Genomic DNA, 18524 nt, shown 5'->3' on the forward strand with positions numbered 1-18524 from the left:
TCCATTTCCTTGCCCTTGTTTCCCTGAAGATAATACTAGTAGCAAGAGGAAAAAAAGAAGTGAAGGTCAGAAGATTCCACAGACTAAACAATTAGCACAGAATAAATGAGTTTTTGGATAGTTGTATATTTAAATTTTGAATATTTAATTAAATTTAATTCAGAAGCCTCTAAATCTATCTTGGATTTCAGAAGCAGCTGCTTCTCCATGAGCACATTCTCTATTAAACTCCCAAGTACTTTCCTCTAGACTTCGTTTGAACATATACCAGGGTGCCAAAAAAACGTATATAAACGGACTCTTTGATCAACGTTGCTCAAGCAGTAGTTAGACTTAATCAGAACTGCCTGGACGCTGATGGTAACCACTTTGAGCACCTCTTTTAATTGCAGAAGTCAAACATGACTTGTATTCCTCTTTTGTTATCGGTATATATTGAGTATTACAATTTTAATACAGTTTTCCTTTCTTAAAACATGTATACATTTTTCTGGCACCCTGTGTATTATTCAAAGAGTTACTTCTATTTTGTGCCAACAAAGAGGAATCATTGAGAAACAAAATATTTCTTATTTAATCAAATTAAAATACATTTCAGTTAAGCAGCCTTATGCAATTCATATTTTCCATCAATAGTGCTCATTTTAAAATATAATTCCCCCATGAAAATTAATCTCTTGAATATTACCTCTGTTATAAAGCCATGGACTTTTTTTTACTGGAAAATAGTTTTACTTTAAACATAAAAATAGTAAAAATACCAAGATACGTATTGTAATTTCATAACACCCTCCTCCCAAAATTGTATCTATGGATTATACAGAAAAATTTTGCTGTCATTAATTCAATGATGTATGCAATTTTTAATAATTTGAAAATCAAAAGCATCAAGATAGCATGATTTAAAAAGTAAAATAGCTTAGCATGAAATATCTTTTTAAAGTTGCTAAAATTCTAAAGATTTGAATGTCTCAAACAGAATCATTTCTAAATTTTAACAAAGTTCAGGGTATAAGTCAGGTATTTTTATATCTGAAAAAGAATCACAATCCACATATTAAGTTAAAAAATATTTACTATATTCAGAAAAATACTACTTTGGGCTTCTTTTAAGAAAACACAATGCACTTCTCTCCCCACTGAATAGCAGCATACTCATTCATGACTAAGTAGATTCTGACCTTTAATTAAGGAATAAGTTTTTCTCATAATATGAAATAAGTTTCCCATTCTTTCTCCTGCCCACTTTCTTTCTAGGGCGTTAGCCACTCATTAAATAATATTGTATGGAAAGACAGCTAAGGGAAAAGACAACTAAATGACACATCCCATCCGGACCCAAGTAAATATGGCATTAGTTTCACTAGCTCCAGGGAATGCCCCTAAGGGAACAAGTAGTGAATCAGGACAGTGAGACTAGAACAGCAAGGACAGGTATATGAAAATGACACTATTCTCTACTCTTAACAGCCCAATCATTTAAATAAATCAATCACAATTCTCAGTTGAAAAAATGACAGTGAACTTTAACACTCTCCAAACACACCTAGTTTGTGCCACATTTCTGACCTGAGGTAATCTCTTGGGGCTTCTTTTTGTTGTTCTTTGATTCTAATCTATAAACAACTGAGGTTGTTATCAGCCCCTGGCTCTCCAGGGGTCAGTACCCCAGGAGGCACTTTGGAAAAAGTGAGAGCATTTTCAGTTCCCAGTAATTGGCCCTTAGGGGACAGGGCTAGGACCTGACGCAAATCCAGGAAAGGTCCCAAGTTCCCCACAACTTTCAAATGTGTTTCTGTTGATTCCTTCCACTCGCACCTTCAGAATGAATATCTGAACTCTTTTTCACATGTATCAGTTTTAACAAACGCTGCATTTTCCAGGGATCCAACTCTCAAATAAATGTGTACTTTAGTTTGGAACTTGACCAAGAGTCATCGCCATCTCAGAGAAATCACCGCACCCACAGCAAATCCGCTCCCTGTGTGCTGGTCCTTTTGCAAAGGCGGCACTCCTGGCCATGCTGTGAACAGGGGGAGACAGCCACCTCTTTTCCCACGTCTTCCTGCCCCGCGTTCCCGTCCCGCGTTTGTGTATTGAAATGCACAATGTTTTGTTAACAATTATCTTCCTGTTACTTTATCTCTCAACTAGGGCAAGGTATTGGTTATTTTTAACATAACCTACTTACACATGCAATTACCCATAAACATCACTGCAGGGCAGCAAAGGAGTGATACAAAATATTTTATGGAAAACAAAGCACTAGATCTGATAGCGAGGCAAACTGCGGACCCAGAGTCTCCTGGGCAGCGGGCTCCCTGCATCTCCAACTGTCCTTGACTCTGTAAAAACTGTTTGGCAAGCCCTGATCATCAGCAAGCCTTTACCTGTACTCTTACATTTGAAAGCACTGCGATTAAGTTAAAAAGAGAAATACACGTGGCTGCTGAGGTGAAACATAAAAACTGACTCTGCTGAACTCTTAAACGGTCATGTGAGCAATGGGAAATGCCCGTGCGGATGCCTTTTACAGGTTAATAGAGAAGGACAGACAAATACCTCAGGTAGAACTGGAGCCTTCACATCCCTTTGATTTCAAGAGGTGACACTGTTGGCCTCTCTGGTGACTGTGCCCTTGTTTCTCTTCAGGCTGAGGGTCACACATTTTAGTGACAAACTGCCTTCGCATTTCTCTCACAGAGTTTGCTTAAGAAACACACATTTGCAAGCAATGCAAATGTTCCAAATGTTAAACAGGACGAAAACCTCTCACAATCAAACTGTGCACATATCTACTTAGCAAAGCTTGTCATTCAAAAAGCAACACCTTCGACTCAATGTTGGCTTGCAGGTGGTATGACAATACTCTCATTTTCCTGAGGCAATCATTCTCTGTCATCAGCCTGAGGAATAATCAGAATCCTCACTGCAATAATTTCCAGTTTGTGAAAATGTACTGAAGTCCTTCTTTCAGGAACTGTATCGCCCCATCCCCACACATCGGGGTTCTCAGGACTCCCTCTCCTCCATCCCCTCTGACTGCTCACCATTACTTCTGCTTCCCCCGCCATATTGGTGCTCACTCCACAGACTTTTATATGTTAAAATAAACTCTCTAATACAAAGTGTTTTCACTCTCCCCGGTGAAAAAAGATATCCATACTTCATTTATAATGAATATATCTGTCTTGGTCAAATGACCAATACGTGATTACATACAAAGCATTAAGTATAAAAGAGAAAAAAAACACTTTAAGTTTGGCTCACATACTAAAACAAGTGCAAGGTTGGAATAACCAATTAGAAGATTCTGCACTAAGAAAGTTTAAAACCTTATTTTTTAAAAAAATAACAAACTTTATTGAGGTATTTAAGTAATATATTCGAAGATAATTATCCACAATTTATTATGAAAATTTCAAAATCACTATGAGATCAGATGCAAAGTAATAAAACTATTTGAAGATATATATGTATATATATATATATATATGTATATATATATACATTTAGCTTTTAACTCTTCTGAGTTTCTGAAAATAAGAAATCATTTATAATTTACATAAGAAGGAAAAAGCTCTATTATCAGTAACATCTTTCTTTTATAAATGATTCTCTCAGTTTTTCCTCACTAACCTCACATACATGTAAAACACCAAATTACCAATTTTCTGAAAACTTATGTCTTTAAATAAATGTGAACCGTAAAAGGATCTGGTAACCAATGCAGCTTAAAACCCCTTTTCAGCAACAGTCGGATATATCTGAATGAATATATCTGAAATTTTTATACATAAAATAATGTCATTTATATACAAAGCAGCTCACATTGTTATTATTAAATGCATAAAATAGTCAAAATATCAACTTTTTGTTTTTTGTGGATTTCTGGCACGTTTTGAAAAACAAACCTTGCCATCAATTAATGCAGCAAAAGAGTTAAACCTCAAGTGTCCTATAACTTCAGTGTTAGAGTTCATAAGGATTATGGGTTAATGTCTGGGGGGAGGGGCAAGTTTGAACCTGATGTAACATTTTAAATCTAAGTGATTCAAACAGGAAGAGAAGGAAGCTTCAGCCCTGGCCCTGTGAAAAGGGACGATGACAGCATGAGGAGTGGGGCTGGAAGGTGCCTGCTTACCCGTAGGGCCTCGATGACCAGGTCTCTGGCCTCCAGCTCCCCTTCCATCACACTGAGGAGCATGCGAAGCTCTGATTTACTGAGTGCGTCCACATCAAAGTCTTGTTTCTGTAACACAGATTTTTAAAAAGCAGTGAAAAAACTGTTCCTAGGAACACCACCACCCCTTTAGAAGCAACATGCTCTTTACTTCACTACCCCTGCTCCTTCCCCCCCACCACCACACACAGACACACAAGGGGCAGGTGTGCAATGGATCCTTGTTATCCCAGTGGCTCACTGAATCCAACAAGCCCTGGGGCCCTGTTCAGCAGCAGATAATCTGCACCCTGACCTTCAGGGAGGAGGGGTAAAAACCCGAACACCAATACCATAAATCTCTCCTTAAGGGAGCCCTATTTTCCCAGCCTGCACACCAAGATTCAGTCTCCTCAAATTGCCACACAAATTTTAAGTCCCAGGATTTGGTATCATACAGTCCCGGTGAATGCTGGGGAGAAGTTGCGAGGGTAGCCAAGAAAGTCCAAGAATGCATTCCTAGAAGGGCCCCAACGTAAAGGCTCCTGGGAGGTTACTATAAATGCCAGGACACCCAATAACCACAGGTCATGTCTACAGAACTTTGCAGCAGAGGCCACCAGCTGGCAGCCTACAGCCAATGGGGCCCACAGATGTGCGGTACTTGGTCCACAAAGTGTTTGGGTTCTTTTAGTCAGCCAGCATTAAAAATAAAACAACAACAACAACAACAAAACCTAAAAACCTAAAGATGGCACCAAAAAAATCCAGATTTCTGGCTTCTCTTTAAAATTCAGATGACTGGGTAACCTGAGATTCCCACATGGTAATAATCCACAGAGCCAAGTCGCAGCAGCCCATTTAGAAGGAAAATGCTCTTTCTCTCTCTCTCTCTCTCTCTCTCTCTCTCTCTCTCTCTCTCTCTCTCTCTATCTCTCTCTCTCTCTCTCTCACACACACACACACACACACACACACACACACACACACACAGGGCAGGCCTATGTACTTTTAGGAGGCCTGGCCCACCACCCACAGTCGTTATCTGGGCATACTGTCCAGTGAGTCTGGAACCCCTTTATATGGCTAGCAAATGCTTCCGCATGCAATGCCTCTCCTTGCAGCTTCCTGCCATTGCAAAGCAGGCTGGGGCTGCAGTCAATGAGCCTTCCAAGGACCCAGCTACACCACGAGGCGTTGGCACCAGGGCACTGGGGGTCGCAATCCTCCCCCATCACCGTTCCGGCCCCGCTGTCTTCTCTAGTCCTCCCCCGGTGACTGCATCCGGCCCCGCAGCTTCCAACCCACTGATCCACCTACTCCCACGCCTTCTGTCTCCTCTGCCCGCTATTCGCACAGCACGTTTTACGAGCAGGTCTTCATCAGCCGAGCTCCAGATGAAGCTGAGAGCGATCAGGCAGCTCGTCCAAGGCTCGGCCTGGCTGAGTCTTCCACAGACTAAGCTCCCTCCCCAGCACTCGCTCTGCAGCACCCTTCTGTGGAGAGACTCACCCTTCTGTGCTGAGACTCGATTGATAAATCCAGTCACCATCAGAGGGCGGGGAGCACACGTTCACCCCCAAAGATACCTGGAGACCCAATCTCAGGAGCCTTTCTTCAGGACATTCCAGAACATCAGTTCACATTTGCATAGCGCCCAGTGGTTTCCAAAGTATTCTCAAAAACCCAAACCTAATCTGTAAGGTACCCTCCTCTCTCTGTTTCAGGTAAGAAAATCAAACTCAGAGAGGGTGGATAATGTGCCCAGATCGTGCAACCAGGAAATGACAGGACCACAACGAAGTGCCTGACGCATCCCCACACTTCGCCAACACTGGGCCTGCATCCTAGAGATGAAAAATAGTGTCATCCTATCAATCAGCTGCAAAGAAGTAGGTTAGCATCTCTGTACCTGGCCCCACATTATCCCTGTGATGACAGGAAGTAAACATGGCAAGCCTGTAAATGGTTTCAGGGCCTTTCAGACAGCCGTGATCGGAAACTTCTCGGTTTCAAAGGATCCTTTTGGAAGATTATAGTAATGATATCAGGGAGAAAGAGACCAAAGCTAGCTCATTCTCCAAACGAAGAATTTTTTAAAATCTTCAACTTAAATTTGTTTCTTTTTGCACATACATGAGACAGAGCAGTTATTTGGAAAGGTAAGAGCTAAGGATGAAAAAAGAAAAAAGGCTATAGCAAGCCTGAAGTATGGGTATTCTGGGAAGCCCTTGCTTAGAGGGTTAACTTGGAGATGTGCTTTATGAAGAGTAAAATCCACAGCTGGACTCAAATTTGGCTCCCACGACATACTCATAGTGGTGTTTCATGGGTCTCCTAACCCATAGTTCTCAAATTCAGACACTGGTATGAATCCCCTGAGGCCTTATTAACAGAGTGCTTACACTCCAGCCCTGGAGTTTCCAATTCAGGTGTCTGATGTGTGGCCTTGAATTTGCCCTTCTGACAAGTTCCTGCTCCTGCTACTGGACTAAACTTGGAGAAGCATTTCTGTAACTTACGAGTGTCTGTTTTTGCATATACATAATAGAAAACCTAACACCTACCCCGCAAAGTTCTTGTGAAGATTAAACAAAAACGTATAAATGAAATAGTGATAAATAAAGGTGGGATTGTTATTAAAGCTAAGAGCATCTGGGTGTTTTATGTAGGGAGGAGTGGGATATTGGCTATAAGCCTATTTCTTTGAAAACCTACCAGCGCAAGTCCAATAACTCCCTTTATTAACTATGATGAAAGACAGACTCTTTTATCCTGGTTTTTCCCACTGAGATGGGAGAGTAAGCTGCAATTCTTAAGTGCTTTAGAGGGTAATGTTTTATTAATGCTGCTGCTGGTGGTAAAGATTTTAATTAATTGTATATTTTATTGTTCTTGTTTCCCCGAAGCTTCACAAGCAAAGTACTCCATTTTAAAAACTATTAAATTATGAAACACATTGCCAAACTTCTTATTCATATTAGAGTCAGAAGAGCTTGCCCCAGTTCTACCATCACGAACATCACAGCATGTGACCTGCAACCAACACTTCTGCTTTTTAATATACCACCTTCAGCAAAAAGGGTAAATTCATTAAAATAAAAACTATTGTCTCAAGGGCTCTTGCTAAACCATAGATCATGTTACACAGAAATATTAAAAAAAAAAAAGTCTGTCACCCATCACAATGCATTACGTGAAGTGTTACTTACAAAATGTGTCACTTTCAGTATATAGTGTGTCTGCCTGCCTGCAGTTCTGTCCCCTATGCCTCTCACCTGTTTCCTCACCAATACCATTACCACTTCTTGGTCTTCAGTGATAAAAATATTATAATGATATTTTCAAATTGTCATTCTCCAATGCTTAATGTTTCCATCCCCTATGCTGTCAAAACAGAATAGAAGTACACGAAAACACGCCATCGGTCATAAGACTCCAGGTACTTTACAAATAAATACAACGCATTTTGGAATTTTTAGAAAAATGAAGATGCCCAAGAGCAAAAATCCCAATTAAATACTGGATTATTGTAAAACTGTAAGAAGTGGCGTTTACCTGATCTGAAAGCACATCTTGTACACAAGTACTTAGATATAGAAAAAATAATTATTAAGGCTTCTTGGTTTAAGAGCAAAATACTTGCTCTAAATCTTATAATATTTTACGCCACTTTATCACCGTCCGAATGACATACAAAGTGCTGTCATGTTGAATGTACACAACCTGATGAGTTTGGAGATAAGCATATATCCATGAAACCATCACCATAATCTACGCCATAAACAAATCCATAACCTCCCATCCTCTGTAATTTTAAATTAAATTTAATATTTAACAACACTAACTTGATAACCTAATTTACAAAAGAAAGATACAATTCAGGATAGATCTAAATGCCATGCTCACATAAAAAAGTAGGATCTGCACAGGGCACCTGTAAAAACATGACACAATCTCCCACCTTCCCCTAAAAAAAAAAAAATTACAGCAGACAAGTTCACAGACTAACATTTATCATTAGACTTCACTTGCTTGTCCTAATTAACAGAAGATATTCCAGATTTCATCTGTTAGTAATGGCAAGGCACTCAAAAACAAACAAATAAACAACAAACAAACAAACAAATAAAACCCTGCTAGATTTCAACTTCTGCCTGTCGCATTTGATGTTTTGCCAGGTAAAGTGCTTCTCAATACTGAATTTTAAAAATCAGGCATGGGCAGGGGGCGGCCAGATGGCTCAGATAGTTAGAGAGCGAGCTCTGAACAACAGAGTTGCCGATTCGATTCCCACATGGGCCGCCAGTGAGCTGCGCCCTCCACAACTAGATTGAAGGACAACAACTTGGAGCTGATGGGCCCTGGAGAAACACACTGTTCCCCGATATTCCCAAATAAAATATTTTAGAAAACCAACTTATTAAAAAAGAAAAATCAGGCATGGGCAGCTTAAACTAATCCACTGTCTAGGCATCTAATAGAGAGAAAGCCTTCTCTGAGACAGAAAAAAAAATGTATATATATATATATATATTTGGATATATATATCCAAAAAAGTATACACATTTTAAGAAAGAAAAAAACTGTATTAAAATTGTAATACTCAACATATACCAATAACAAAAGATGACTAGAAGTCATGTGTATACATTTTGGCACCCCTGGTATATAACATGTATATATTATATATATAAAAATATACAATATACTTTACATATAAGTATGTTATACATATATATATATATCTATACATATATACATATATACATAAATATGTATTAACTGAGGAGGAAACACGATCCCAAACAGTTTTCAATAGCTCTGAATTACGTGGGGTGGGCATGGGGAGAGCATGCTTCTCTATTTTTTCAAATAGGCTGAGAGAGAAAAGAGGGAAAAGGAACCTGGCTGAACCGTCACCTTAAACTGCCAGAACTGAACATAGGTTAATACCAAGTATGATCCACAACTACTCTCCCCGCCCCCTCCACACAGAATGTTAGGTTTATGTGTGCAATTCAACAGTCAGAGCCAAACAGGGCCAGAAGACCCTCCCCACAATCTTTAAAGAATTAATGGAGTCAACACATTGATAGCTGCTGAAAAGCCTTTGGGAAATACTATGAGCCACGGTGGCAGAAGTGTCCCTCAGCTCTTCGACTAACCATCAGTTTCGGTGAAAATCTAGTGACCAGACGCAAAGCGAGACATGGCCTCTGGCTCTTTCCACAGACGCCAAGAACGTCTCCAGTTGCAAATGCAGTGGGTTGTACCTACTTTTTATCCATGAATGTACCAGTGGGAGGAAAAGGGGGTGTCCCTGAGAAGGCAGAAGGACTGGAGGGACGTGATGTCATTTCTTTGGATCTCAGGTTTGTCAGTGATTAAAGGAGAATGTACTAAGCGATTTCTCAATCTTGTCCAGCCCCCAAATGTCCTGAATTCTCATACAATCAGGGTAACTGGTTTACAGGACTGAGGAAATTTAAGTCATTCGCTCAAATCTTTGAAAAATATTTGAGGAAAACTCATTTTGCTTCTTTGCTCAGAAGTTACAGACATGCATTTTCCTCCCAGTTTAATAGTGTGTGCTAGTAAATAATACTGCTTTTAGGACTTTCTGTGCACACAAGATTCATGCTCTTGGGATGAATAAGAAAGGCTGTAAAGAAGGGCAAACCAGTGAAACTTATCTCGAGATTTCAAGACGAAAATCAAAATTTGAAGACTATCATAAACATGAAAAAATTAAATCCAATTTTTCAGGATTTACAATATTAACATTACAATACTGAACTTTACAATATTAAGAAAATGTGAATTTAGACAATTATAAGGATTTTCATGAAGAAAAATACATGTTTTCACACTTGAAAACTATTTCAAACCTCTGCAGCTATGTCTTACTTTGAGACTCTTCCTTCCAATTTCTCTCTGCACAGAGGAAAGCGGTTTCCTGGCTGGGTTTGCATACCTCTGATTTCATTCTTCCCAATCCTTCTTTCTCCTCTAATTCATCTTTAGGACACAGCTCAAACCCCACTTTTATGTCCTTCCAGACTCCAGAAATCTCTCATTCTCTCAGTTCAGTCTAGAGTCTGTTCTAATCCTTCATTTGCCAATTAATCACGTCCTTCCTGCTTTGTGTATTTTCTCATTATATTAAACTTACTTATCTGTATTAATTTCCTATTTTCTCACCTCTACTAGGTGTGTCAGGACAGCGAGAATAGTACATCTTTATATGATTTTACCTAACATGTACGCCCTCATCTTTTGGTATTAAATACCTACTATTTCACTCAGGATAAAAGCACAAAGCATGTAAATGATATATCAATGTTACTAAGATACAATGTTATGGCTCACTCTCAGGGCAACTAAATAACTTACAATCCAATATTTTCATACATTGTTTCAAAAATCACTGTAGAGGACTCTACAGGGCAACTTGGTGTGTGCCTCTAACAGCAACACTGAAAACGTGGGCTCAGCTCCCCACGGCCACACACCTTAAATCAAACACACCGCCTGGGTTTTTCAGGCAAGACCAGCAACTCAGCAGACTGGGAGAAAGTAAAGGTGACACGTGAACAGAGTATCAGGAAGGAAGCTGGTAATGGATGGAACTAATTTTAAGTTGAGAAAACACATATGCGTGTGCGTGCGTGTGTGTGTGTGTGTGTGTGTGTGTGTGTGTGTGTGTGTAAAAAGCAGAAAAGCGGCTCAGCTGGGATGGCAGCCTCTGGTAATTAAGTACAGCAACCTCTTTTCCTCCTTTGAGATCTCCTCTCAGTCTCCATTTCCTCTTTAGAAAAAGAGGGCCGCAACTCAGATGAAATGAATACCCACTTCCATCGTAACGCAGCTTTCCTACGGCAGGCCTGTGTGGGACATGGCTGCCTCCACATGCAAGCTGGCGTCCGGGTGCTGTAGCTGTCCTCTCAGAAGCTTCTCACGGCCTGGAGAGTACCACCTCCATTAGCTATAGGTGGCCAATGACAGCATGCTGGCTGTGAAATGGGGACAGCTAAGGGGCGTTCCCGCAATTACAGAGCCCTTCTGTGGGAGAGCTCAGGTCTTTTCAATGTAATATCAAAAGGTCAAAGCCAAATCATTTGCAAACAAGTATCCATTCCACCCAGCAATGTCACCTTGGCTATACTGCACTTACTGTAATAACCTTTTAAATTCATCCTCAACCTGTTTGGTTATTTGCAAACAATTTATTCTAACACATTTTCCCCCTAAAACCAGGATTTCTACACGGATGACATCATATTGTGCGCAGCATTACTACGATGACCTCATTACTTCTGTGTTAGTTATTTACAACAGATGAAACTAAAATTCAGAAAATCCTTTGTTACCAATGTCCATCATCATCTTCATCTCTCTTATAACCATTTCCCATTTCTGTACCTAACTGTCCAAGTTTCCTTTTCTACGCTATATATAATGTCTTACCAAGGAGCTCCAATACAGAAGGCAATCAATACATTCAACTCATGTCTTCTAAAACAGCATTCAGACGTTCTTCAGTGGCAAAGGATGTGGGGGCAGAAGGGACACAGAGTGTTCCATCTTTCCTAGGCACATTCAATACCCACATTGCTGGGTATTTGCAGATGATTCCAAAGCCTTGTCTGACCTCCTTCTTCCTGCTTTTTCCTGTTTCAGAATGCCCCTGCATTTCTGTTGTGACCCCTTCTGGATCACCAGCACCTCCACACCTCAGTGGGTGGTTTGGCCTTGACTCTATTAATGGAAGAATTCCAGATGGGAGCGGTGTGGTTATTATTCCACCACCACCATTCCCAGCCTCAATCAGTATTTTAAAGAGAAAAAAAATCTAAAGGGAAAACTAATAATGTTGGATATTAAATTCATTGTTTAAAATCTGTAAAGTATTTGAATGTAAGTCAGAAAGACAGGGACAATATACAAATGAAAATCAAAACAGCGCAGGGTCATCTTTCTGAAAGAAGACAAGACCTGTAGTAGCTACGTTAATTATTACAACACACAGGCCAGTAGTTTCATTACAATCTGGTAACACACACAGTCAATCAGCCAGTCAAGATTAAGTACTGTGACACAGCTTCTTGGTGGGTGTTCATTTCCTTCATTCCATAAATATTGATAACACCTCCCATGTGCCTGGCATGGGGCTAAGCTACCTTTGCTTTCTTTACAAACAAACCCACACAGCTCTTCTTGACCATGGAGGCGGCTTCCTATGGGCCCACAGCCTTGCTGTCCCTGTGACCAACAGCTGATATTTGTACATGGCTGACTGAGTACTAATTCTGTGAAACATTCTCTCACCTATAAAGTTATCGGAGACACACAGGATAGAACCAGCTGGCACCTAGCGTAGGCATGGATTCAATCACAGAGAGGACAAATGCTTTTCTCTAATCAAAATTGCTCCTCTGAGAAATATACTAATAATGATACCAACAATAACAATAAAGTCCAAAAAAAAAGAAAGGCGCAAACAGAAACATACAATCCATTATTTAAGAAGGAAAAAAAGCAGAATGAAAAGCATCATGTTGAAAGCAGTTATAGTCCAACCTTGGGGAAATATTTTAGTCTGTCACCTCAATTTCTAGGCAATTTTTCTAAAGCACAGAAACGAGACTGAAATAGAAACTTCCAGGCTCAACTTTGAAAGCTCCTCACAGATGCCGCAGGTAACCTCCCAAGGCATCCTAGAAACCAGCCACACTTGGACACAGCCTCCTGCGTCTGGCCTCTCTGTCCAAGCTCTTCTTATATATCAAGAACCGGCTTAAATGCCATCCTTCTGTGGAATGTTTTCAGAGCCTACCACTAGCCATCCCCTCCATGACCGTTCCTCGCCAAACTTCTAATGCAAATTATTTTTGCCTCTCATGATAACATCATCTCTGATTTAATTCCTCGGTATACGAGGTCTGACAATTAACTTTACAAAATTGTTGCACCAATGTTGCTAACCTTTTTTGATATCAGAGGGATTATTCGTTAGGAATTTGTACCAACTGGACAAACAGTTAACCAAGTTTACTATTTGGAAGTGCTGAAAAGGCCATGTGAAAAAGTCGGACGACCTGAACTTTTCGCCAACAATTCATGGCTCTTGCATCACGACAATGCACCAGCTCACACAGCAATGTCTGTGGGGGAGTTTTTAGCCAGTAAACAAATAACTGTATTGGAACACCCTCCCTACTCACCTTGTCTGGCCCCCAATGGCGTCTTTCTTTACCAGAAGATCAAGGAAATATTGAAAGGGAGACATTTTGATGGCATTCAGGACATAAAGGGTAATACGACGACAGCTCTGATGGCCATTCCAGAAAAAGAGTTCCAGAATTGCTTTGAAGGGTGGACTAGGGACTGGCATCAATGCATAGCTTCCCAAGGGGAGGACTTCGAAGGTGACCATACTGAGATTCAACAGAGGTATGTAGCAGTTTTTCTAGAATGAGTTTGTGAACTTATATGTTAGTTTCTACACTGAAATGTGTTACTTGAGGACAGCAAAAATGTGACATGATGACTCAATCCCAGTAAGTGTTCGGTAATGTATGTTAAATCTAGATTTTTGACTTCAGAATTATGCTATGAAACTTCTAATACTCTGTAACGGCCATATAACTATAATCTAGTTGTTTTTTCTTGTTTGTTTGCTTTTAAGAAAGATTAGCAAATTGGCTAAGAAGTTTCTTTTTATTGCATTTATAGTCAATACTGTCACTGGAAACAAAAATGTCAAAGTGCTAGCTGTTAATTTGACATTACTGTTGCACATTCTTAACAAAACCATTGTTGACGTTTTTTTCTTATCACTATCACTACGACAAAATTTTTATCTCCTTTTTGCATAGTAGCTGCTCCAGAAAATCTCAGAATGACAGGAATGTTGGTCAGCTTCTGAAACAAAGCTCTAAAAAGAGCTCCATTTTCCTTTCACTCTTAAATTCTTTGGTGAAATAAAAAACAGAAAGATTTCTGTTTTCCATACTGCTTATCCACTAGGAGCTATTTTCAGAGTACAAATAGCAACATAGCCTATAAAAGTCATCACATTTGGCCAAAGAGCTGAAAATAACCCAGGTCTCTCGGCATGGTTCACAGCAAAAACTATTAATATGACACTGTCGAATAATGTAGCTGTTACCCAGCTTTACACTTGGGATGCTTTCAGAATTTAAACAGCTAAGAACAGAATCACAAACTAAATTTAAAACCCTCCACTGAAAATCAGATTAAGCTGAAAACTATAAATTAAACTTGTCTCTAAGCAACAATCTAAATAGTCAAAACTTAGTGAAAACACTCACTTTCAAAAATAGCCTACTGCTTTGGCATTTCCATTGGCTCATTATTGCCAAATGTACACATAAAAATCCATAGTACGTAAACCAATTTGAAGTGAAATAAATCTCTAAAATGGAAAAAAAAGTTCACTAAAAACAAAAAGGATTTAAGTCCTCAGTTGCCACTAACCCAAAATGCATAAAAGTGCCTTTGAATTTTAATCATTAGATAAGGAACAGTTATGAAAAATATCATTCCTCAACCTAGCTTTTCTTCAATTTAAAAATGAGTCAATAGGACAAGTGGCTGATATGGGAGGACTATACCTTAATGAAAATTAAATGTTGAGTTCACTGCATAGAGGCCATCATAAAAATGTTACTAAAATGTCAAAAGTTATTTAAAAATTTTAAAAAACAAACATTAGATTAAGAATCCTCATTGCATCGCCTCGGAACCCTAAAGAATTCTATGGAAATAACAAATGAGTTCGCTTTCACAGATTTCCCATGGCTATTCCCACTAATCAGGGTGAAATGATCAAATCCCCACCTACACGCAGTCTGAAAACTGGGACTCTTGGAAATTTTCAGCAGCAGAAAGGGAACACTGGGCTTGTTAACACACAAATCTGCTTAGCGTCCAAGATTCTGTTTGCAATCTAACCAAATAAAACTATAGATCAGCTACAGACCATAAATCAGATGTTTTTGTTTGGTTTAATTGTCAGGTGACTAAAATACTGCGGGTGGTAGAAAGAAGCCAGTTCTAAGTAGATTAAATGAATCCAACCTTCCTGGGAAAACAACACATACACCCCCGCACCCTTCTTTCCCCTCCTGTTACTGTCTCTTGGGGATGAAGGCAGCCAGTCATTTCAACTTCCCAGAGAGGCGTGCTGTATTAATAGCAAGCTGCCTTCCAGTGCTTCACAGAGGGGAACTGACTCACTGCATCACAAGCAGGCAGGTTTCACTGGAAATCTTAAGATAAGTTCACATTTTCCAAGCAAAGAATGAAAAATCAATTTTACTAAAAGTTTCACATCAAAACTTGCCAGTTTCACAAGCGGGAAACCAGCAGCACTCCTCCTCCTCCTTTCCTTCTCTCCTGTTTCTCTTGTCCTTCCCAGGCTCGGCAGCTCTCCCGCCCGAGCAGCTTCGTCCACATCTCTCCTCTCCGGCTCCAGGAAGCCCTTCCTCCACACCGAGAGGGAGGAAGTTAAAGCAGCCCTGGCTGTTTACACCTGGCCCTGCCCTCTGCTGCTCCAGCACCAATTCTGCTCAGGTCACAGAAAAAACTGAGCAGCGTCCATACTCCTCTCACTCCATCCCACCCGGGATCTGGCGGGTGGGATCGCGCCATAGGTGGGAGGCGCTCCCAGAGCTGCCTTTCTTTGCGGATCCTCGCAGCTCCTGCAAAGCCGCTTCCCCAACCCGGAGAACGTTTTTATCCAGGAAATGTGGGTCCAGCCCTCCCCCACGGTAGGGGCTGGAAACCGCCCCTGGGACTGTGCAAGGGGATATTCTGGGGGTGAAAGTAGGGACCAGCGATGGTGGAAGCTCACACGATTGCTAGACCCCAGCGAAGGAGAACTGTGTTGGCACCAGGTGCTGCTCCTCCACCTCGCCCCGGCACCTACTTAGGGAGAACGAGGGCACCTTCCGCCGCCCCTGTCCCCCACACACCCAGCGATGGGGCAGCGCGGACAGCGAGCAGCCAGGACGCGGCGCTCAGCGGCAGCGCTGCCCCCAGCCGGGCAGGGCGCGGGTCCCGGGGGCCTGGGGCGCACGGACACACACGGGCATCCGCACACCTGCTCGGCGATGACCCGCCGGCCCCCCGCTGCCGTCCTGGGTCCGCTCAGAGGTACCGGGCACCCCCGGGACACGCGCCCACAGCCGCGCGCGCGCGAGGCGAACAATGGGGGTTCAAGTTCGCCAGGAAACACAGCCCCGCTTTCGCCCCTGGCCAAAGCCGCCCGCAGCGGGGGAGCAGGGGGCCCGGGGGTCGCCCCGGGCGCACGCAGGGAGCCCTGAGAGCCCGGCGGGCCCGGCCGCTTCCCGCCCGGCCGCTGCGCGGGGGCGCGGCAAGGACAGGAGTGATCCCAGCGCGGGGGCCGCGCCCCCCAGGGACCGGCCTCGGGCTAGGAAGGCGCCGGGGAGGGGGCCCGGGGAGGGGGGCCCGGGGAGGGGTCACGGGGAGGGGGACCCGGGAGGGGTCCCGGGGCGGGGGGCCCGGGGAGGGGGCCCGGGGAGGGGGTCCCGGGGAGGGGTGTCCGGGGAGGGGGCCCGGGGAGGGGTCACGGGGAGGGGGGCCCGGGAGGGGGCCCGGGGAGGGGTCACGGGGAGGGGTGTCCGGGGAGGGGGCCCGGGGAGGGGTCACGGGGAGGGGGGCCCGGGAGGGGGCCCGGGGAGGGGTCACGGGGAGGGGGGCCCGGGGAGGGGGGCCCGGGGAGGGGGCCCGGGGAGGGGTCCCCGGGGAGGGGGGCCCGGGAGGGGGGCCCGGGGAGGGGGTCCCGGGGAGGGGTGTCCGGGGAGGGGGTCCCGGGGAGGGGTCCCGGGGAGGGGTGTCTGGGGAGGGGTCCCGGGAGGGGGTCATGGGGAGGGGTGTCCGGGGAGGGGTCCCGGGGAAGGGACCCGTGGAGGGGTCACGGGGAGGGGGCCCGGGGAGGGGGGCCCGGGAGGGGGCCCGGGGAGGGGGTCCCGGGGAGGGGTGTCCGGGGAGGGGGTCCCGGGGAGGGGTGTCCGGGGAGGGGGTCCCGGGGAGGGGTCCCGGGGAGGGGTGTCTGGGGAGGGGTCCCGGGAGGGGGTCATGGGGAGGGGTGTCCGGGGAGGGGTCCCGGGGAAGGGACCCGTGGAGGGGTCACGGGGAGGGGGCCCGGGGAGGGGGGCCCGGGAGGGGGCCCGGGGAGGGGGTCCCGGGGAGGGGTGTCCGGGGAGGGGGTCCCGGGGAGGGGGTCATGGGGAGGGGTGTTCGGGGAGGGGGCACCCGGGAGGGGGCCCGGGGAGGGGTCACGGGGAGGGGGTCCCGGGGAGGGGGTCATGGGGAGGGGGTCATGGGGAGGGGGCACCCGGGAGGGGGCCCGGGGAGGGGGCCCCGGGACGCCAGACGTGACCCCGGCCGCGTGCCCTGTCCCCGCGCCCAGCCCGGACCTCGGTTACCGCCGCCTCCGCCGTGGCCGCCGCCGCGTCTTGGGGGGCGCGGGACAAGTCGGGCTCGCAGCTCGCGCCGGCCGTCGCCATCTTCCTGCCCCAGCGGCTCCGAATGCGAGCTCGGAGCGGCGGCTCGGGGCTCAGCCTCTCGGCGCGGGCGGCGCTTCCCCGCTGCGGCCGGGGACGCGGGCGCGCTCCCGCCGCCTTAACCCGCTGCGCGCCGGGCGCCGCGCGGTCCCGCCGATCCCGCAGGTACGGGCGGGGTCCGGCCTGCGCGCGGGTGCGGCCCCCGCTGCGGGGAGGGGTGAAGAGCCCGAACCGGCGCGCCCGGCGCCCGCCCCAGCAAGCCCGCGGGGCTCAGGCCGGGCGGGAAAGGTCGGGCCTCCCGCGTCCGACTCCCGCAGGATAAAGAAAGCCCTGCCGCAGCCCCCTGGAGCCCACCGCTAGGAATCACGGGAGCCACCCTGTTCTTTTTGCTTAAGTTTGTTTGTTTGTTGCAAGACTGCAGCCGGGGCGGTTTCACCTTCTTGGTGTTTTGTTTTGTTTTATTGCGTCGTTCCTCTCAGGTTTCTCCCAAAACCATCAACTCCCACGTGAAAATGTGTCCGCTACCCTTTTTACGCTGTATCTGCTCCCTCGGCCCATACCTTTCTAGACGATTTCTTTTTCAAGACAGGTGAAGCAGGGTCCCCCTTTAACCCTTGGAGTCTGAGATATTTTCTTAAGGGCTAACCAAGAAATGTTAAGTGCCATTACTTGTAGAAAGAGGCTCTCTACTGTTAAGAGAAATGGAAAGAATTACCCCCATGCGGTGAGGACATGCACACACAGCCCCCACCCGCCCCCCAAAAAATTTTCTTTATAATTGATTTTATGGGAAGTACAGGTCTTAG

General features: G+C 44.8%; 1 protein-coding gene across 4 annotated transcripts in view; it reads right to left on the reverse strand.

Moving 5' to 3' along the window:
• Nucleotides 1–17788, reverse strand: part of CTTNBP2 (cortactin binding protein 2) — a 138036-nt gene extending 120248 nt beyond the window's left edge. Inside the window, exons 1-2 of one of the 4 annotated variants that reach the window (XR_013992612.1) lie at nucleotides 17632–17788; nucleotides 4145–4252 (exon numbers count right to left, since the gene is read on the reverse strand). Coding sequence is in view for 3 of the 4 variants with exons in the window: in XM_081038785.1 (XP_080894911.1) it covers nucleotides 4145–4252; nucleotides 17632–17721 (198 nt within the window). In the remaining variant the exon portion in view is untranslated. Of the gene's footprint in view, nucleotides 1–4144; nucleotides 4253–16292; nucleotides 16309–17631 lie in introns of those variants that run through there. The other 3 variants (XM_081038785.1, XM_081038786.1, XM_081038787.1) reach the window with 3 other exon arrangements.
• Nucleotides 17789–18524: the final 736 nt, after the last annotated feature.

Source organism: Rhinolophus hipposideros (genome assembly GCF_964194185.1).
Source record: "Rhinolophus hipposideros genome assembly, chromosome: 25".
In the NCBI taxonomy this organism is placed as follows: Eukaryota; Metazoa; Chordata; class Mammalia; order Chiroptera; family Rhinolophidae; genus Rhinolophus; species Rhinolophus hipposideros.